Below are 19,787 nucleotides of genomic sequence, written 5' to 3'. Positions count from 1 at the left end.
GAGGGGGGGGACACAGGGACGGGGACCTGTGACCCTGTCCTGGCTGTCCCGGTGTCCCCAAGACCCCCTGAATGCCTGAGGTCCCCAAGCCCCCCAGGCCAGTGTCCCCAATCTGCCCCCACCCCATTCTGTTGTCCCCAGACCCCCCTGCCAGTACACGGTGTCCCCAAGCCCCCCAGGCCAGTGTCCCCAATCTGCCCCCACCCCGTTTTGCTGTCCCCAGGCTCCTGGATAGCCCAATGTCCCCAGGTCCCCAAGCACACGATGTCCCCAGGACACAATGTCCCCAATCCCCCAGCCCAGTGTCCCCAGCCCCATGTCCCCAGTGTCCCCAGTGTCCCCAGCGCAGTGTCCCCATGCCCGTCCCCGAGGCCCCAGGGGACCCTGGGGGTGGCCCCGTGTCCCCCCCCCGGCGCTCCCCGCTCCGGGCCGGCTCCGGCGGCCGCTCCGGCCCCGGCTGTTTCCCTTGCGGTCGGAGGCCCCGAAATAGCCGCGGCCCCGGGAGCGCCCGGCCCTTGGCTCCGCCGGCGGCTCCGGCGGGATCGGGATCCAGCCGCCCCCGCGGCCACATCCTGGTGCTGCCGGGGGGATGGGGACGGGAGCCCAGGTGGCCTCCAGGACCCCCCCTTGGAAGGTGACAGTGGCACTAAGGGATTGGGGGGGGGCAGCAGGGGACCCAGGCGGCTGGGAAAGCCAAGGGAATGTGCAGGATCCAAAGGGATCTGGGGGACATGGGGGACCCAAGGGGACTTGGAGGGGAGGGCTGGGAAAGCCAAGGGGATGTGGGGGATCCAAGGGGATCCAAAGGGATCTGGGGAACATGGGGGGACCTGGGGGACCCAAGGGGACCCAGGGGACGTGGAGGGGAGGGCTGGGAAAGCCAAGGGGATGTGGGGGATCCAAGGGGATCCAAAGGGATCTGGGGGACATGGGGGGACCTGGGGGACCCAGGGGACATGGAGGGTGGGTTGGGGGATTCAGGGTGACATGGGGGCCACAGGGGAGATGGGGGGGGTCCCTGTGGGAATGGTGGGACAATGGGGTGATGAAGGGAGACACGGGGAACCTGGGGTTATTGGGGGACACCAAGGGAGGGTGGGGGACACGGAGGGGACATTCGGGTGCTGCAGGGAGGGTGGAACCCATGGGGACACAAGGTACCTGGGGCAATGAGGGGACATGGGGGGACTTGGGGGACACAGGGGGACCTGGGGGGGCTGGGGGGACCTGGGGGACCCAGGGCAACGGGAGGGCCCCCCCGTGGCCGCGGGGGGGCCCTGGTCCCGCTGCCGTTTCCTCCCTACCCTCTAATTACGCCCTGGCCGGGCTATAAATAGAGACGGTGGCCGCGGGCACCGGCCCAGCCCAGGGACACGGGGACACCGGGACATCGGGACGGGCCTGGGGTGGCGCAGGAGCCCCCGGATCCTCCATCGCACCCCCCATTCCCCATCCCTGCATCCCTCATCCCTGCATCCCTCCACGCTCCTCCATCCCTGCATCCCTCAACCCTCCATGCTCCTCCATCCCTCCCTGCATTCCCCATCCCTCCATCTCCATCCTATCCCCTCCCGTCCCTCCATCCCATCATCCCCATCCCTCCTTATACATCCTATCCCTTCCCATGCCTTCTTCCCTCATCCCTCCATTCTTTCCCATCCCTCCTTCTCCATCCTATCCTTCCCCATCCCTATATCCCCCATCCCTGCATCCTTCCCCACCCCTCCCTTCATTTCCCATCCCTCCATCTTCCCCATCCCTCCTTCTCCATCCCATCCTTCCCATCCCTCCATCCTTCCCCATCCCTCCTTCTCCATCCCTTCCCTCTCCACCCCTCCACCCCCCCCGCCCCCCCCCGATCCCAGCATCCCTCCCCCATCCCATCCCTGCATCCCTCCCTCTGGCATGTGGCTCTCATTGCTCTGCGGTGCAGCGGCCGCATCAAAGCGGAGGGCGGCGGCGGGGGGGTCCCCACATCCCTCCATGTATCCCTGCATCCCGGGATCCATCCCTTCCCATGCCCCCCTCCCGGGGGGGCTGCGAGCTCCCCCCGCGGTGCCCCGGGGGGTGGGCGCGGGGCGGGGGGCCCCGGCGTCCGGGCGGCCGCGGCCCTGGCGCCCGCCGCTGCATTGCTGCGGTTCCCAACCCCAAATTGCTGGGAATTGCTGGGAGTCTCCCGGTGGCGCCCTGATTCCTCGGCGGCCGCCGGGCCGCGACCCGCGGGGGGGACACGGGGGGGGACAAGGGAAGGGGAGGGGGGGCTCCTGGCAGGGTGGCCCTGGCGGGGGGGGGAAGGGCTGCTCCGAGTGATCCCGGGCCCTCCTGCCGGCCCGCGCGGCTCCCAGAGCCCCATTCCCTATCCCAGAGCTCCCATTCCCTATCCCAGAGCTCCCATTCCCTATCCCAGTGCTCCTATTCCTCATCCCAGAGCCCCATTCCCCATCCCAGAGCCCCATTCCCTATCCCAGTGCTCCCATTCCCTATCCCAGAGCCTCATTCCCTATCCCAGAGCTCCATTCCCCATCCCAGAGCTCCCATTCCCTATCCCAGTGCTCCTATTTCCCATTCCAGAGCTCCATTCTCTATCCCAGAGCCCCATTCCCCATCCCAGAGCCCCACTCCCCAACCCAGAGCCCCACTCCCCATCCCAGTGCTCCCATTCCCCAATCCAGTGCTCCTATTCCTCATCCCAGAGCGCCATTCCTTATCCTAGAACCCCATTCCCCATCCCAGTGCTCCCATTCCCCATCCCAGAGCCTCATTCCCCATCCCAGAGCCCTAGTTCCCATCCCAGTGCTCCCCATTCCCCATCCCAGAGCCTCATTCCCCATCCCAGATCTCCATTCCTTCCCTTAGGCTGTTCCCAGGGCCCCGCTCCCTTCCCAGTGTCCCCATTCCCTATCCCAGTTCCCCCTTTCCCATCCCGGTGCCTTCACCCACACCCCCAGACTGGCCCCAGTGTCCCCACGTGCCCATCCCAGGACAGGGACAGGGTTGGGGACAGGACAGAGACCAGGATAGGGCAGGGACAGAGCTGGGAAAGGGATGGAGATGGGGACAGCCTGGGGGCAGGGTTGGGGACAGGGACAGGACGGGGACAGGGTTGGGGACAGGGCTGAGGACAGCGTTAGGGACAGGGCAGGGACAGGGTAGGGGATAGGATGGGGACAGGGTTAGGGACGGGGTTAAGGATGGGGCAGGGACAGGGTTAGGGACAGGTTTAGGGACAGATTTAGGGACAAGGATGGGGCTAGGGACAGGTTTAGGGACAGGATTAGGACAGGGTTAGGGACAGGTTAGGGACAGGTTTAGGGACAGGGTTAGGACAGGGTTGGGGACAGGGTTGGGGACAGGGTTGGGGACAGGTTTAGGGACAGGGCTAGGGACAGGGTTAGGGACAGGGTTAGGGACAGGATTAGGACAGGGTTAGGGACAGGTTAGGGACAGGTTTAGGGACAGGGTTAGGACAGGGTTGGGGACAGGGTTGGGGACAGGGTTGGGGACAGGACGGGGATGGGGTTAGGGACAGGTTTAGGGACAGGATTAGGACAGGGTTAGGACAGGGCTGGGGACAGGTTTAGGGATAGATTTAGGACAGGACGGGGATGGGGTTAGAGACAGGTTTAGGGACAGGATTAGGGATAGGGCTAGGGACAGGTTTAGGGACAGGATTAGGACAGGGTTGGGGACAGGATGGGGATGGGGTTAGGGACAGGTTTGGGGACAGGTTTAGGGACAGGGTTAGGACAGGGTTAGGACAGGATTAGGGACAGGATTAGGACGGGGTTGGGGGCAGGTTTAGGGACAGGGTTGGGACAGGGTTAGGACAGGTTTAGGGACAGGGTTGGGGACAGGGTTAGGACAGGGTTGGGGACAGGGTTAGGGACAGGGTTAGGACAGGGTTAGGACAGGATTAGGGACAGGGTTAGGACGGGGTTGGGGGCAGGTTTAGAGACAGGGTTAGGACAGGGTTAGGACAGGGTTAGGACAGGCCCGCGCAGGCCCCGTCCCCCTGCGGCGCCGGCGCCGCCCGCCAGGTGGCGACAAAGTGTCGCGGCCGGGGGGGGCAGGGACGCGGCGCGGCCACCAGGGGGCGCCGCGGCCACCGCGCGAGGGTGGGGGGGTACGGGGGGACAACGGGGGGACAATGGGGACAACAGGGGCAATGGGGGGACTATGGGGACACTGGGGGGGCAATGAGGGGACAATGGGGGGACAATTGGGCCAAAGGAACAATGGGGGCTTTGGGGGCACAATGGGGACAACAGGGCTAATGGGGGGTCTATGGGGACTTGGGAGGACAATGACGGGACAATGGGGACAACAGGGGCAACGGGGGGACTATGGGGACATTGCGGGGGCAATGAGGGGACAATGAGGAGACAATGGGGGGACAATGGGGGCAACAGGGGGACAGTGGGGGACAATGGGGACACTACACGGGCAATGGGGACAATAGAGGGATAACTGGAGCAATGGAGACAATGGGGGACGGGGGGGCTGTGGGAGCTGGAATGCAGGGGAACAACAAAAGGTTCCCAATGTCCCCCACATTGTTCCCCTGCAGTCCCAGCGCTCCCCAGTGTCCCCCATTCCTCCCCATGGTCCCCATTCCCGCCATGGTCCCCACATTGTCCCCACTGTCCCCTCCATTGCCCCCATTATCCCGTTATCCCCATTCCATTCCGCACGGGATCTGCTCCGGCCTCCTCCTCGGGCACCGGGGGACACAGAGGCTGGGATGGGGGGGCAGGGTGACCCCCTGGCTCCAGAGAGGGGACGGAGCAGGGGACATGGATGGCGCTACCGCCCCGGCCGGACAGGCAGGGTATTATTTTCCCCTTAGGAGTAAAAATTCCCATCTCTGGGAATTCCAGCATCACCCTAGAGAAACCAAGGCACAAACAGGGTCTCCGGCCACATCCTCCCTTTCTGCAGAGACCCTCAGACCGCTCCAAAATCCCAGCCAGAGCAACGCTCCGGGCTCCCATGGCATTCCCAAGCCCGCTTTTCCCTTCCCTGAGCATCCGGAGGCCGGCAAAGCCTTCCCAATAACCCCGTGCTAAGCGGCCGCTTCCCTTCCCACAAAACTCGGCTTCCAACTTGGCTCTTCCCCGCCACTTATGGATGGACCAAAAGGCGCTTCCAGGACAACCGCACTGTCCCCTCCGCTTTTTTGGGGAAAAAAACACATATTTGTTAACATGCCGGAGGCAGGGACAGGGCCGGAAGCGGCTGGAGCGGGGACACGGCTTTGCCTGTGTTTCTCCTCGCTCCGGGCGTTTCTTTTCCAAACCCTCCTCGGTGGCTCCGTGTTTTTTTAATGACTCCGGGGTCGGCGATCCGCGGGATGGGAGCCGGCAGGGAAAAGCGAAAATCAAACGGTTCCGCTGGGATGAGGTCATGGATGGCGGGAGCAGAATTTTCCAGCTGCTAAGGGAATGATGCAAAACCAAAATAATCAAAAACGGGGAAAATGGTAAAAATAATAACAATAAAAGCGGTCGCTCCTAAAGCGGCTGCGGAGGGACAGCGGGAGCAGCGCAGGAAGGATCCGTCCGTCACGGCCCCCTCGGGATCCCTGATCCGAGTGGAGCCTCCAAAAGCAACACAGGAGGAGCGGGGAAGGCGGGAAGCGGCGCCCCGTCCCGGCGGGATAACGGTGGGATAACGGCAGGATGGCTCTGCTCCGGATGAGAGCGCCGGCATCAAAGGGGAGCCGGGCGGCGGGATGCGGGGACGGACAGCGGGATAGGGGGATGGATGACGGAATACGAGTGTGGACAGCGGGAGTGAGGACGGACAGCGGGACATGAGGATGGACATCGGGATATGACGATGGACAGTGGGATGTGGGGACAGACAGTGGGATCCGGAGGTGGACGGGGATGCGCAGATGGATGTCAGGATACGATGAACAGCGGGACGTGGGGATGGACAGCGGGACGCCGGGACGGACGGACCATCCCCACCCCTCAGACCAAGCCCATTCCTGTGGCCTTTGGTGCAAGAGCCAGGATCCGACTGCGGAAAAAATGAGAAAAACAAGAGCATTAAAGATCATTAATGAATATTTGAGAATATTAATGAATATTTGCGAACACTGATGAATATCTGAGAACATTAATGACTATCTGAGACTACCACAGGCCTCTTCGGGCCCCAAGATGGCGCCGCCCGGGGAGCGCAGGGCGGGGGCGCCGCGCTGCCCCCCGGCCGGTCCGCGGCGCCCCCGCGAGTGGCCCCGTCGCGACAGGGAGCGGCGGACGCGATGTCGCGACAGGACCCGCGCGGGTGGGGGGAAGGGGCGGCCCCGCTGTGAGGAGGGTCCGCGCGGGGGCGGGGCGGGCGCAGGGGACGTCGCCGCTGTCGCCGCTGTCGCGACAGGGCCCCGCGATGGCGGCGGCGGCCGCGGGACCCCGCGCGCGGGGCCGGGCGGAGCCAGCGCCAAGATGGCGCCGCTTCCGCCACCTTCGCGGCGCCGCCGCGCCGTCCCTTCGCAAGGGCACACCCTGGCGGCGCGCCCCGCCCCCGCGCGCCGCCCATTGGGCCGTTTGAGACAGAGCGCCGCTCCCATTGGCGCGCCGCCCCTCCGCGGCCCGCCCCTCCGCGTTCCCATTGGGCAGCGCGGCCGTCACTCGGCGAGCGCGCCTTCCCCGGCGCGGCCAAGCCGGGCGCGGATTGGCGGATCCCGCGGCCCGTCACGCGGCCGCCCCGCCTCCCGCCGCCCATTGGCCGCGGCGCGGCGCCCGCCCCGCGCCTCCTCCCGCCGCCTTGGCCGCTCCCATACGGGGTCTCCGCGGGGGCGCGCGCGCGGGCGCTGATTGGCCGCCCCCCCCCGCGCTCCCATTGGCCGCCCCCCGCGGCGCGCCCCCCCCCCGCCGCGGGGCGTGCCCCGGCGCCGCCCCTCGCCGCACCGCCCTCGCGCGCCATTGGCCGCGCCGCCCGCCGCTCCGCCGGCGGCCGCGGGCGCTGATTGGCCGCGGCGCGCGCGGGGGCGGGCCGCGGGGCCGGGGCCGGGGCCGCGCCGCTCCCTCCCTCGCAGCGCCTCGGCGGTCGGCGGCGCGGGGAGAGGCCGCGTCGCCAGCGAGACGCCCCCCCCCCCCCGCCCCGCGCCGCTTGGGCCCGTCCCCCCCGCCCGCCACCATGAGCGGTAAGGACGGGCCCACCGCGGGGGGGGGGGGGGAACACGGGGGACGCGGCGGGGAGCGGCGGGGGGGAGGAGGACGCGGCGGCGGAGGGGGCGCCCGCACGCGCCCGCCCGCTCGGAGGGGCCAAGCGGCGGCTCCGCCCCGGGCCGGGCCCCGGCGGGACGGGCCGCGCCGGGCCCCGCCGCCCGCGCTGCCCGCGGGGGGGCGGGGAGGGACCCGGGGGAGGGGGGAAGGCCTCGAGGGAGGGACCTGGTGCGGGGGGGGGGGGGCGGCGGCCGCGGGGCCGCCCGGCCCGAACGGAGGGGGCGGATTGCGGGGGGGGGGGGGTACCGGGGGGGGCATTAGGGGAGGATCGCGGGGGGGCCCGATGGGGCGTTTCGGGGCTTGGAGCTTTTGGAAAACCGGGGGAAAGAGCCTGGGAATAGCCCGGGGGGGCGCAGGGAAGCAGCGAGGAATGCGGGGGGGGGCCCGGTGCCCCCCCCTCCATGTTCGGGAATGGGGGGGGGGGGTTGGGGAGGGTTTTTTGGGGGGGGGCAAATACAGGAGCGGGGGGGGGGGGTTAGGAGAGGGGGGCAGCCCCCCCGGCCGCTCCCGGGAATCCCGGGGATCCCGGGGGAAGCCGGTGGGCTGGATCCGCCCGGGAAAACCCCTGTCCTGGGGGTGGATCCCGGGGCGGGGGGGGCGAGGAGAGGGGGGCGAAGGGGAGGCCCGGGAACCGGGAGCATCCGGAGGCGCCGGGAGGATCCGGCCGGAGCGGCCGCTGCCCCCGGGCAGCTCCCGAAAACAGAGCAGGGCCCCCCCTGCCCCCCCCCAAAAAATGCCCCTTCCGCTGTCCCCGTGTCCCCCCTTCCCGGCGCCGCGCGCTGATTCCCGTCTCCCGCCCGCGCAGACCAGGAGGGTCCGGAGGAGATGGCGCCGGTGAAGCCCGACAAGGGCGACGGCGACGCCAGCAGCACCAGCAGCGGCGCCGAGGCCCAGGTGAGCGCGGGGCTCCCGGCTCCGGAATCCGTGCTCGGAGCCTTTCCCAAGCTCCGGAGCCGGAATCCGTGCTCGGAGCCTTTCCCAAGCTCCGGAGCCGGAATCCGTGCTCGGAGCCCTTCCCGCCTCCCCCCGCTCCAAAACGGGGCTTTCGCCCCGCGCCCGGCTCCTCTCCGTATCCGTCCGCGCGTCCCCGCGGGAGCAGCTTCCCTGGGGAGATTCCCTCCCTTTGGGGACCTCTGGCCCGGGGTTTTCCCTGCTCCCGCCCTCCCGGAGGCCGGAGCCTCCGTCCCTCCCGTCCTGACAGTTGTATTTTCCTGTGGGTGGGTTCTCTCGGGAAGGAGTGTTTATCTTTTCCAAGCAGGCTCCTCCCTGGCTTCTCCCTTTTTTTTTTTTCCCTTTCCCTATTTTCCTCCCTATTCCCGGCCGGCCCACGGGGCGGCCCCCGGCGCCGCTGACTCCTCCTCTCCCCGCGCAGGAGTCGCAGCCGTCGCCGCTGGCCCTGCTCGCGGCCACCTGCAGCCGCATCGAGTCTCCCAACGAGAATTCCGACGGCTCCCAGGGCCAGGCGGGCGCCGGCGGCGAGCTGGACCTGTCGGCGGCCGCGGCGCAGCTGGCGCCGTCCCCCAACGGCTGGCAGCTCCTGTCGGGCGGCTCGGGAACGCCGACCCCGTCCAAGGATCCCGCCGGGAACGCCGACGCCAAGAGCCGCCCCGTGAGCGCCGGGCCCTACGTGGTGGCGGCCGCCTCCAACCTGCAGAACCAGCAGGTGCTGGCGGGGCTGCCGGGCGTCCTGCCCAACATCCAGTACCAGGTGATCCCGCAGTTCCAGACCATCGACGGGCAGCAGCTGCAGTTCACGGCGCCCGCGGCGCAGGTCAACGTGCAGCAGGACGCGGCCGGGCAGCTGCAGCTGGTGCCGGGCTCCAACCAGCAGCTCCTGGGCGGCCGCGCGGGCGCGGGGAACCTGCTGGCCGTGCCCAACCTGCTGCCGCAGGCGGTGCCGCTGCAGGGCGTGGGGCTGCCCAACAGCGCGCAGTACGTGGCCAACGTGCCCGTGGCCCTCAACGGCAACATCACGCTGCTGCCCGTGAGCAGCGTGGCCGCCCCCGCGGCGCCCGCGGCCGCCGACGCGCCGCCGGCCACCTCGGCCACCGCCGCCGCCGCCACCGCCGTCACCTCCGGCGCCTTCTTCACCACGGCCAACAGCTTCTCGGCCACCACCACCAGCAGCAACAACAACGGCGCGGGCGGCGCCAGCTTCCCGGCCCGCAGCGCCGGCGCCTCGGACTCGCTGCAGGGCCCGGTGCCCGCGGCGGCGCCGCAGAAGGAGGGCGACGCGGCGGCCGCGCAGCAGCAGCAGCAGCTCCTGCTGCAGCCGCAGCTGGTGCAGGGCGGGCAGGTGCTGCAGCCGGCGCAGGGCTTCGCCGGGCAGGCCCTGGCGCAGGACGCGCTGCAGAACCTGCAGCTGCAGGCGCTGCCCAACTCCGGGCCCATCCTGATCCGCACGCCCACGGTGGGGCCCAACGGGCAGGTGAGCTGGCAGACCATCCAGCTGCAGAACGTGCAGGTGCAGAACGCGCAGGCGCAGACTATCACGCTGGCCCCCGTGCAAGGGGTGTCCCTGGCGCCCACGGGGGCCACCAGCAGCGCCGCGCTGGCGCCCGTGGCCTCGCTGCCCGGCGGCACCGTCACCGTCAACGCGGCGCAGCTCTCCTCCGTGCCCGGCCTCCAGACTATTAACCTCAGTGCCTTGGGAGCGTCCGGGATCCAGGTGCACCAGCTGCAGGGGCTGCCGCTGGCCATCGCCAACACGGCCGGTAAGTGGCTCCCGAGGAGGAACGCTCGGAGCATCCCGCGTTCCGCGTTCTCCATGGGGTCGGAAGCGGCTGCGCGAGGGCCGGAGGAGGGAGGAATCTGGGCAGGATCAGGCTCTCCTTTCCCGCTCGGATTCCGCCGATTCCCAGAACTCCCTTTGGGCTGGAGGAGAGAGGAATCCGGGCAGGATCAGGCTCTCCTTTCCCGCTCGGATTCCGCCGATTCCCAGAACTGCCTTTGGGCTGGAGGAGGGAGGAATCCGTGCAGAATTGAGCGGGAAGGCAGCGCTCGGCCTCCGCTCATTCCCAAAATTCCCTCAGCTCTTATTGGCATTTCTAAAGCTTAAAAAGCCAGAGGAGATCCCGGAAAAAGGGAGACGGGCAGGGAGGAGCGCGGGATCCACCAGGGCCGGGATGGGCTGGGAAGGTTCCCGGAGCCGCGTCGGGATGAGCCGCTCGGCTGCAGGGAGAGCCGGAGCCTTTTTAGGAGCGAGGAAAGCGCCAAAACCGGCTCAAATCCCATTTGTTATTCCCCGCCTCCTCCGAGGAGGACACAAACACACCCAAAGCCCTTGGGAATTCCCTCCCGGGAGCCGGAGAGCCGGGCTCTGCCGGGAGAGCCGGGCTCCGCAGGGATATTTCGGCAAATCGGTGCCCGGAGGAACTCAGTGCGTTGCTTTTTCCCCAAAAAACATTTCCCTTCGGTTCCGGCTGCCAAGGCGGATTTGGCGCTGGCCGCGTCGCGGTTGCTCAATCCCCTCTCGCGAGAAACAGGCGGCGGCGGCGGAACAGGCGGCGCCGGGGGTTGTTTTCGCGGCGCTGTTTTGCGGCTGTTGCTGCAGCCCGCGCTGGCGGGCGCCGTCGTCCTGGTTTTCCTCCTCCCGGAGCCCCTTTCCCAGCGGGATCCTGCGGGGAGGCCCTGGGGCTCCGGGCGCTTGTCCTGGACACCAGGAGGAGGAGGAGGAGGAGGAGGAGGAAGGGGCGTCGGAGCCGGCGGCTCTGCCCTCGGAGGCGGAGCGGGGAGGCCGCTCCGGGCGGCCGCTCCGGAGCCCTCCTCTCCCGGGTCATTTTCCTCCCTTCCCAGCGCCGCGGGGGCCACGGCCCCATGTCCTGGGTGCCAGTTCTGCTTCCCAGCCGCCTTTTTAACATCCCTAGGGAAAAAAAATCGGGAAAAAACCTTTGGGGGGCTCCCGACCCCCCTTTGGAGGCTCCTAACCCCACTTAGGGGCTCCCGACCCCCCTTTGGGGGCTCCCGACCCCCCTTTGGAGGCTCCCGATCCCCTTTGGAGGCTCCCGACCCCCTTTGGAGGCTCCTAACCCCACTTAGGGGCTCCCGAAGCCCCTTTGGAGGCTCCCGATCCCCCTTTGGAGGCTCCCGACCCCCCTTTGGAGGCTCCCGACCCCCCTTTGGAGGCTCCCGATCCCCCTTTGGAGGCTCCCGACCCCCCTTTGGAGGCTCCCGACCCCCCTTTGGAGGCTCCCGATCCCCCTTTGGAGGCTCCCGATCCCCCTTTGGGGGCTCCCGATCCCCCTTTGGAGGCTCCCGATCCCCCTTTGGAGGCTCCTAACCCCGCTTTGGGGGCTCCCGACCCCCCTTTGGGGGCTCCCGATCCCACTTTGGAGGCTCCCAACACCCTTTGGAGGCTCCTAATGCCCCTTTGGAGGCTCCTAACCCCACTTAGGGGCTCCCGATCCCCCTTTGGAGGCTCCCGATCCCCCTTTGGAGGCTCCCGATCCCCCTTTGGGGGCTCCCGATCCCCCTTTGGAGGCTCCTAACCCCACTTAGGGGCTCCCGACCCCCTTTGGGGGCTCCCAATCCCCCTTTGGAGGCTCCCAAGCAGTGTTTTCCTCCCGCCGAGGCCCCTTTGCGCCGCCCGGTTTCTCTTCCCCTTTCAGCTCCGCCGAGGAGGAGGAGGAGGGGGAGGAGGAAGAGGCCGACACGGGGAGGCCCTTCGGGGTCCGGCCTCGCTCCGGGGAGACCCGAATTGGGCCGAACGCGTCGGCTTCCCCTTCCCGAGGGAGCGAAATCCCTCGGGATCCTCGGGGACACGGACACAAAGCCCCGATTGTGTCTCCCTTTTCCCTGCTTTTCAGAGGCGCTTTGTGACCGCGGGCCGGCCGGGAGCCGTCCCGGATCCCGTCCCGGATCCCGTCCCGGATCCCGCGGCCGGCGCCTCCGGAGCGGGCGGCTCCGCGGGCGGCTGCGGCTCCATCCCGCCGGCCGCGCCGGTCCGACCGGTTCCCGGCTCCTTCCTAATCTTCGGCCTCCCTTGTCCGGCCCTGCCTCTTCCTCCCGGTTATCTCCCGACGCAGCCGCTCGGAACGAGGCGGATCCCTTTTTCCTGCCGCCTCCGCATCTTTTTGGGGCCATTTAGTGTCTTTTTGGGGCCGCGCTCCGGCAGCGATCCCAAGGGGAAGCTCTGCCGGCCCTCCCGAGGTTTATCCCTCTTTTGCATTGATCCCAAGGGAATTTAGGGAGAGCTGCCTGTGAGTTTGCAGCCTGGAGAAGGAATTCTGCATCCCTGGGGACAACCAGAGGTTTCCCAAACCATTCCCAGCGTCAATCCCACATTTCTTGAGTGATTTCCCCCCTTCCCAAAGGAAGAGCAGTCGGATGTGACGCTCCGAAGCTTCCAACAATTGAAGGGTGTCACGGAACCCGCCGAGCAGCTTCTCCAGCCATTAAATCCTAAATTAAGCCGCAATTAGTCATAATTAGGAGGCGGCTCCAAATTCGCACCCTGTTTCCCGCTCTCTGGAATTCCGACGCGTCGTTAGGACGGAGCCCGGCTAATTTTCCCCAGCGTTTTCCAGCGAGGAATAACTCGGGTCACGAATCAGGCGGGAGCTCGAGCGCCATCCGGATGGAGGGGACGGGATCGAGCTCCTTGGATCTGCTTGGAGCCGGTGGCCTGGAATATTCGGAAAAGGGATGAGCAGCAGCGGGATGGAGCTTCCGGCCACCGCCTTGGGTGCTAAAGGAAGAGGAGGCGACGTTGGATATGGGATATATATGGATATGGGAGCTGGATGCGGCTTCCTTTGCTCGCTCCGCGCGCTCCGGCGGGATCGGCCGCGGGATTCGGGATGCTCCGAGGCTGCACGTCGCCCCTTGGGCTCTATTTCCCTTCTCTCCATCTCCGTTTGCTCCCGTTTTGCTCCCGTTTTCCTTCTGGTTCCATTGGGTTTATTCCATCTGATCCCTTGTCTCTCTTCCCATCATTTCCGGCCAGTAGCTCCAATCTGCTCCCGTTTTTCCAGTGCTGTTGCCCACCCATCCCAAGCGGATTTATTTTGGATCCCAATGCTGCTTTTCCCAGCATTTCCCATCCTCATGGCTCCGATCTCGCGGCGTGTCCCATCCTTGTAGGCAAATCCGTCATTCCTTCTTTCCCAGGGTTTCTTAAGGAGAAAAAGGAAGAAAAGGAGGAAAAAAGGCAGCAGCTCGTTCTGCTATTAATGTGTTTTTAAGGGCTCCAGGGATTCCGAGTGCGGAGCAGGGCCCTGGCAGCCTTCGGAAAAGCTCTAGTCCTGCAGTCATCCCTATTAGCCGAGATAATATCCATAAATTCTCCAGCTGGTTTCTCCCTGCCAAGTTTTTCTTCCCGGAATCGCAATATTCTGGAGGCTTCGGCGCCGTCGGATCCGCTGGCGCTCTGAGATCCGTAATTTATTGGGATCTTAATTAGATGGGAGCCGTAGGTTAACGAGGAGGGAGACGTGGGACGTGCCGACGGGCTCCAAAACATCCGCGCGTTTGGAAGCTGAAGCTATTCCAGGAAATCGGGGCTGGATTCTCCCCCTTTCCAAGCACGCGGCCGCGTCTCCTCCTTTCTTTTCCTGACAGCCTTCCCGGGATGGCAGCGACAAGGGAATGTTGAATCCAGAGCCGTCCTTGTTTCCAACTACGGAAGCTTCCAAGAGCTTGCGGAAGGGAAAGGGGCGGAAGGAAAGGGTTTTATCCCAAAATTCCTAAACGTAGGAAGTGCGGGAATGTTGCTGGTGAGGTAGAGCAGGGCCTGGCCGAGCTTCCCAAAAGCGGCGCCATCGGAGAGACGGATTCGGGCTCCTCCTGCTCGGGATTCCCGTCCTGCTCCGGCTCCTCGTGTGCTTGGAGGGAAGCGCTGTTTTTCCCGGGCTTTGCCAAGCTGATCCTGCCCTTATTCCGATGCCAACTTTTTCCTGGGAATAGCAGGGAAGAGGGATCAGACCCTGGGCGCATGGAGCGTCCGACCCTACATTTCCAGGTGAATCCTGGAATTCCTAAATTTCCTTGGTGAATCCTCGTGTCCGTGCCACGATCCTCGGGATGCAGCTCGGAGCTCTGTCCCTTGCTGGGCACCAGATGGACATGGAAAAAGCCGCTCCGGACCTTTCGGATCCTGGCCTGGCATTTCCAGTGCCGCTTCCGTAGGGAACCACTGACACCTGCTGGTAAGGGCAGAGGAGCCGGCGGGAATGACGGAGGCACCGGGAATTCGGCGTCATTCCTGCGGACGGTGTGAAACTCCCTCCGGGATGCGGGATGAAATCCCAGGATGTGCCCGGGGAGCGCTGCAGGTTGGCACAAGCTCCGGGGATGCTCAGCCCCAAAAAGCAGCTTTTTAAGGAAAATTCCACTCCCTTGTGTCCATCCTCATCGGAGCCGCCTGCCGCTCCAGAGGGGAGTAACCCCCCGCGGGATCGGAGATGGAATTAGACACCGGAATCCATGGAGAGACATAGAAGGGAAATGGAAACGGAGCGGCTTAAAAACTTCCTCCTCTTCCGTCCCCCTCATCCCGCATTCCGCATGTTTTATGGATGCGGATGTGGCAGCTCCACCCTCTAATTCCTCCCGTTTTTATATTATTGGGAATCGCTCCTTGAGGGAGCGGCAGCCGCTTTCCGTGTGCGGCGCTGGATGAGTTTCCATCAACTTAATCCCACTTTTTCCCATGCGAGACATGGTTTGCAAAGGGAAAGCTGGCCCTGAAAATTAGGGATAAGGAAGGGTTGCAAAGTGGAAAAATGGAGGTTAAAATCCCAAACGTTCCAGGTGTCGACGCGAGAGGGCCGGGAAGTGCTTGTGTCCTGCGCATCCCTCCCGCCAGCCTCGGATGGGAGGGAAAACAGCCTCGGATGGCTGGGAAGCGGCCGTGGGAATTGCGTCCGGGCCGAATCCGGGGAAGCGGCCGTGGGAATTGCGTCCGGGCCGAATCCGGGGTGTTTTGGCACTCGCTTTATCAGCTCCGTTGATATTTTCGCTCGGAGTCGGCGCAAGGTTGAGCTGGAATAGCTGGAATAGTTGGCAGGTGGCGGCGGGGAGGCCGGCGGGAGGGTTTTCCCAAGGCTCCATGGATCCGCGCGTGGGGGCTGGGAGGGCAGGCGAATTCCCGGGAATGAGGAGAACGGCTGGAAGGAGCGAATTCCTCCGGCTCCATCAAAGACCTTTTCCGGGACCTTTCCGGGTCCGCGGTTGCCTGGAAAACACAGGGGAAGGATCCGTAGGAATTGAATCCTGCGGCTCGTCCCGCCGGGGCTCTTTCCCAGCTCCGATCCTGCGGAGATCCGGGTGGGAGCCCCGTTCCCAGCCCCGGGACCGCGTGACCGGCGCCGTTCCCTGCAGGAGAGCACGGCGCCCAGCTGGGCCTGCACGGAGCCGGCGGGGACGGGCTCGGAGACGACACGGCGGCCGGGGAAGAGGGGGAGACCAGCCCGGATCCGCAGCCGCAGCAGAGCCGGAAGGTGCGGCGGGAAGCGTGCACCTGCCCCTACTGCAAGGACAGCGAGGGAAGGTAGGGAGCGAGCGGCGGGAGCCGCGCGGATGTGTCCGGAGACGCTTCCAGGGCCATCCGGGTGATGCAGGGATGTGTCCGGAGACATGTCCAGGGCCATCTGGGCACCACAGGGATGAGCCTGGAGACGCTTCCAGGGCCATCCAGGCTGGTGGGATGTGTCCAGAGATGCTTCCAGGGCCATCCGGGCGCCATGGGGATGTGTCCGGAGGCAATTCCAGGGCTATCCAGGCACCATGGGGATGTGTCCGGAGGCAATTCCAGGGCCATCCGAGTGTCGAAGGGATGTGTCTGGAGATGCTTCCAGGTCCATCCGGGCACCGGAGGGATGAGCCTGGAGATGCTTCCAGGGCCATCTGGGCACTGCAGGGATGGTCCAGAGGCAATTCCATGGCCATCCGGGCTGGAGGGATGGGCCTGGAGGCAATTCCAGGGCCATCTGGGCACCGCAGGGATGTCCCCGGAGGCTCTTCCAGGGCCATCCGGCTGCCGCGCGGATATGTCCGGAGGCAATTCCAGGGCTGTCCGCGTGCTGCAGGGATGTCCCCGGAGGCTCTTCCAGGGCCGTGTGGGCTGGAGGGATGAGCCCGGAGGCTCTTCCAGGGCCATCTGGGCACCGCGGGGACGTCCCCGGAGGCTCTTCCAGGGCCATCCGGGCGCCGCGGGGACGTCCCCGGGGCCGCTCCCTGAGCGCTCCTCTCCCCGCGCTCTCCCAGGAGCTCCAGCGATCCCGGCAAGAAGAAGCAGCACATCTGCCACATTCCCGGCTGCGGGAAGGTGTACGGGAAGACGTCGCACCTGCGCGCGCACCTGCGCTGGCACACGGGCGAGCGGCCCTTCGAGTGCACCTGGGTGCTCTGCGGGAAGCGCTTCACGCGCTCCGACGAGCTGCAGCGGCACAAGCGCACGCACACCGGTACGGAGCGGGAGCGCCGAGCGGGATGCGGAGCGGGAATGCACATGGAGCGGGAACGCCGAGCGGGAGGGCGCACGGAGCGGGATGCGGAGCGGGAATGCACATGGAGCGGGAACGCCGAGCGGGAGGGCGCACGGAGCGGGATGCGGAGCGGGAATGCACATGGAGCGGGAACGCCGAGCGGGAGGGCGTACGGAGCGGGATGCGGAGCGGGAATGCACACGGAGCAGCATGTGGAGCGGGATTGCACATGGAGCAGCATGTGGAGCGGGAACGCGGAGCGGGATGTGGAGCGGGAATGCACACGGAGCAGCATGTGGAGCGGGAGGGCGCACAGAGCGGGATGTGGAGCGGGAATGCACACGGAGCGGGAACACCGAGGAGGAGGGCGCACGGAGCGGGATGTGGAGCGGGAATGCACATGGAGCGGGAACACCGAGCAGGAGGGCGCACGGAGCGGGATGCGGAGCGGGAATGCACATGGAGCGGGAACGCCAAGCGGGAGGGCGCACGGAGCGGGATGCGGAGCGGGAATGCACACGGAGCAGCATGTGGAGCGGGATTGCACATGGAGCAGCATGTGGAGCGGGAGCGCGGAGCGGGATGTGGAGCAGGAATGCACACGGAGCGGCATGTGGAGCGGGAGGGCGCACAGAGCGGGATGTGGAGCGGGATTGCACATGGAGCGGGATGTGGAGTGGGAATGCACATGGAGCGGGAATGCGGGGCCGGAGGGCACACGGAGTGGGATGTGGAGTGGGAACACACACTGAGCAGGATGTGGAGCGGGAGGGCACGCGGAGCGGGATGCGGAGCGGGAACACACATTGAGCAGGATTGCACATGGAGCGGGAGCGGGAACACGCATTGAGCAGGATTGCACATGGAGCGGGATGCGGAGCAGGAACACACACTGAGCAGGATGTGGAGCAGGATTGCACATGGAGCAGGATGTGCAGCGGGAACACACACACAGCGGGATATGGAGTGGGAACGTGCACAGAGCGGGATGTGGAGCAGGAACTCACATTGAGCAGGTTGTGGAGCGGGATTGCACATGGAGCGGGATGCGGAGCAGGAATGCACACTGAGCAGGATGCAGAGCAGGATTGCACATGGAGCGGGATGTGCAGCGGGAACGCACATGGAACAGGAGCGCTGAGGGGGAATGCTGAGCGGGAATGCACGTGGAGCGGGATGTGGAGCGGGAATCCGCACGGACGGGGCCCTCCTGCATGGGGCCGCCCGGTGTCCCGGCACCGGGCAGGGCTATGGGATGGCCGGGAATCCTTCCCGCTTTTCCGCGGAGGTGGCAAAGCCGCCGTCCCCATGCGTCAACCCGAGGGGATCCCAAGTGCCGGAGCGCAGCGCGTGGGCCAGGCGGGATCAGGAGCGCTGCGCTATTCCCGGGATAAAGCCCTTTCCATCCGGGAAGCGCCTCCCGACGCGTGCGTGTCCGTCCCCTCCCAGGAGAGAAGAAGTTCGCGTGTCCCGAGTGTCCCAAGCGCTTCATGCGGAGCGACCACCTCTCCAAGCACATCAAGACGCACCAGAACAAGAAGGGCGGCGCGGCCGGCGGCGCCGCCATGAGCGTCGCCGTCCCCCTGGACACGGGCGGCGCCGCCGGCGACGCGGCCGCCCCCTCGGCCCTCATCGCCACCAACATGGTGGCCATGGAGGCGCTGTGCCCCGAGGGCATCGCGCGCCTGGCGGGCGGCGGCATCAACGTCATGCAGGTGGCCGACCTGCAGTCCATCAACATCAGCGGCAACGGCTTCTGAGGCGGCGCCGCGCGGGGGCACCGCCGCCATGCGTCACCCGCCACGCGAGGCGGTGTCACCACCTGGAGGTGTCACCCACCATCGTGAGGCGTCACCATCGTGAGGCATCACCCGCCATCGTGAGGCGTCACCCGCCATCCTGAGGTGTCACCCACCATCATGAGGCGTCACCCACCATCGTGAGGCGGCGTCACCACCTTGAGGCGTCACCATCATGAGGCGTCACCCACCTTGAGGCGTCACCCACCATCGTGAAGCGGCGTCACCACCATCATGAGGTGTCACCCACCTTGAGGCGACGTCACCATCATGAGGCGTCACCCACCATCATGAGGCAGCGTCACCACCTCGAGGCGTCACCCGCCACCATGAGGCGTCACCGTCGTGAAGTGTCACCCACCTTGAGGCATCACCATCATGAGGTGTCACCGCCTCAAGGTGTCACCCGCCACCGTGAGGCGTCACCGTCATGAGGCGGCAGCGTCACCACCTCGAGGCGTCACCCGCCACCGTGAGGCGTCACCGTCATGAGGCGTCACCGTCATGAGGTGTCACCGCCACAAGGTGTCACCCGCCACTGTGAGGCGTCACCATCATGAGGTGTCACACGCCGCCATCGTGAGGCGGCGTCACCATCATGAGGCGTCACCGTCATGAGGCAGCGTCACCACCTTGAGGCATCGCCATCGTGAGGCAGTGTCACCATCGTGAGGCGTCACCCGCCGCCATGAGGTGGCATCACCCACCACGAGGCGGCGTCACCATCACGAGGCGTCACCACCTTGAGGCGTCACCCGCCGCTGTGAGGCCGTGTCACCATGAGGCGTCACCCCCATGAGGCAGCTCCGCCATGAGGTGTCACCCGCCACCATGAGGCGTCACCCCCATGAGACGGCTCCGCCATGAGGTGTCACCCGCCGCCGTGAGGCGTCACCATCACGAGGCGTCACCCGCCGCCATCTGTCACCCCGTGGGGACAACAGGTGCCACGCGGCCCCCTCCGCACCAACACCCAGCGCCTCTCCGGCCTCCCCGGTGCCACCACACGCGAAGGCCAGAGCTCTATATATATATATATATATATATTTTTTAATTTCAGCTTGACCCTTTTATTTTATTATTTTGGGGGTTTTCCCTTTTTGGGATTCCCCCCCTTTTTTTTTTTCCCCCCTTTTTTTTCCCCTTTCCCCCCGTCATTCCCACCCTGGATCCGTAGGTAGCCTTCGACGCCATCATGCCTTGGTAAACGTTATCCGATCATTGAAATATTTCATAGCAAGAGGAATTAAAAAAAAAAGGAAAAAAAAAAGGAAAAAAAGAAAAAAGAGGAAAAAAAAGAAAAAAAGATTCTATATTATTATTATATA

At 65.8% G+C, this 19,787-nt stretch overlaps 1 protein-coding gene across 1 annotated transcript; it reads left to right on the top strand.

The window, feature by feature from the left end:
* The first annotated feature begins 7,123 nt into the window (after positions 1-7,123).
* SP1 (Sp1 transcription factor) lies at positions 7,124-18,438 on the top strand. The gene is made up of 6 exons (XM_088522802.1): positions 7,124-7,153; positions 8,041-8,129; positions 8,608-9,949; positions 15,555-15,723; positions 16,440-16,639; positions 18,110-18,438. The coding sequence occupies exons 1-6, from the start codon at positions 7,147-7,149 to the stop codon at positions 18,418-18,420; spliced, it is 2,118 nt and encodes a 705-aa protein (XP_088378928.1). The 5' UTR covers positions 7,124-7,146; the 3' UTR covers positions 18,421-18,438.
* The last annotated feature ends 1,349 nt before the right edge of the window (positions 18,439-19,787 follow it).

This window comes from Tinamus guttatus, unplaced genomic scaffold, assembly GCF_059628265.1.
Source record: "Tinamus guttatus ecotype Peru unplaced genomic scaffold, ASM5962826v1 Tinamus_guttatus_pri_ptg000166l, whole genome shotgun sequence".
Taxonomy (NCBI): domain Eukaryota; kingdom Metazoa; phylum Chordata; class Aves; order Tinamiformes; family Tinamidae; genus Tinamus; species Tinamus guttatus.
This window is presented reverse-complemented; position numbering and strand designations above follow the sequence as displayed.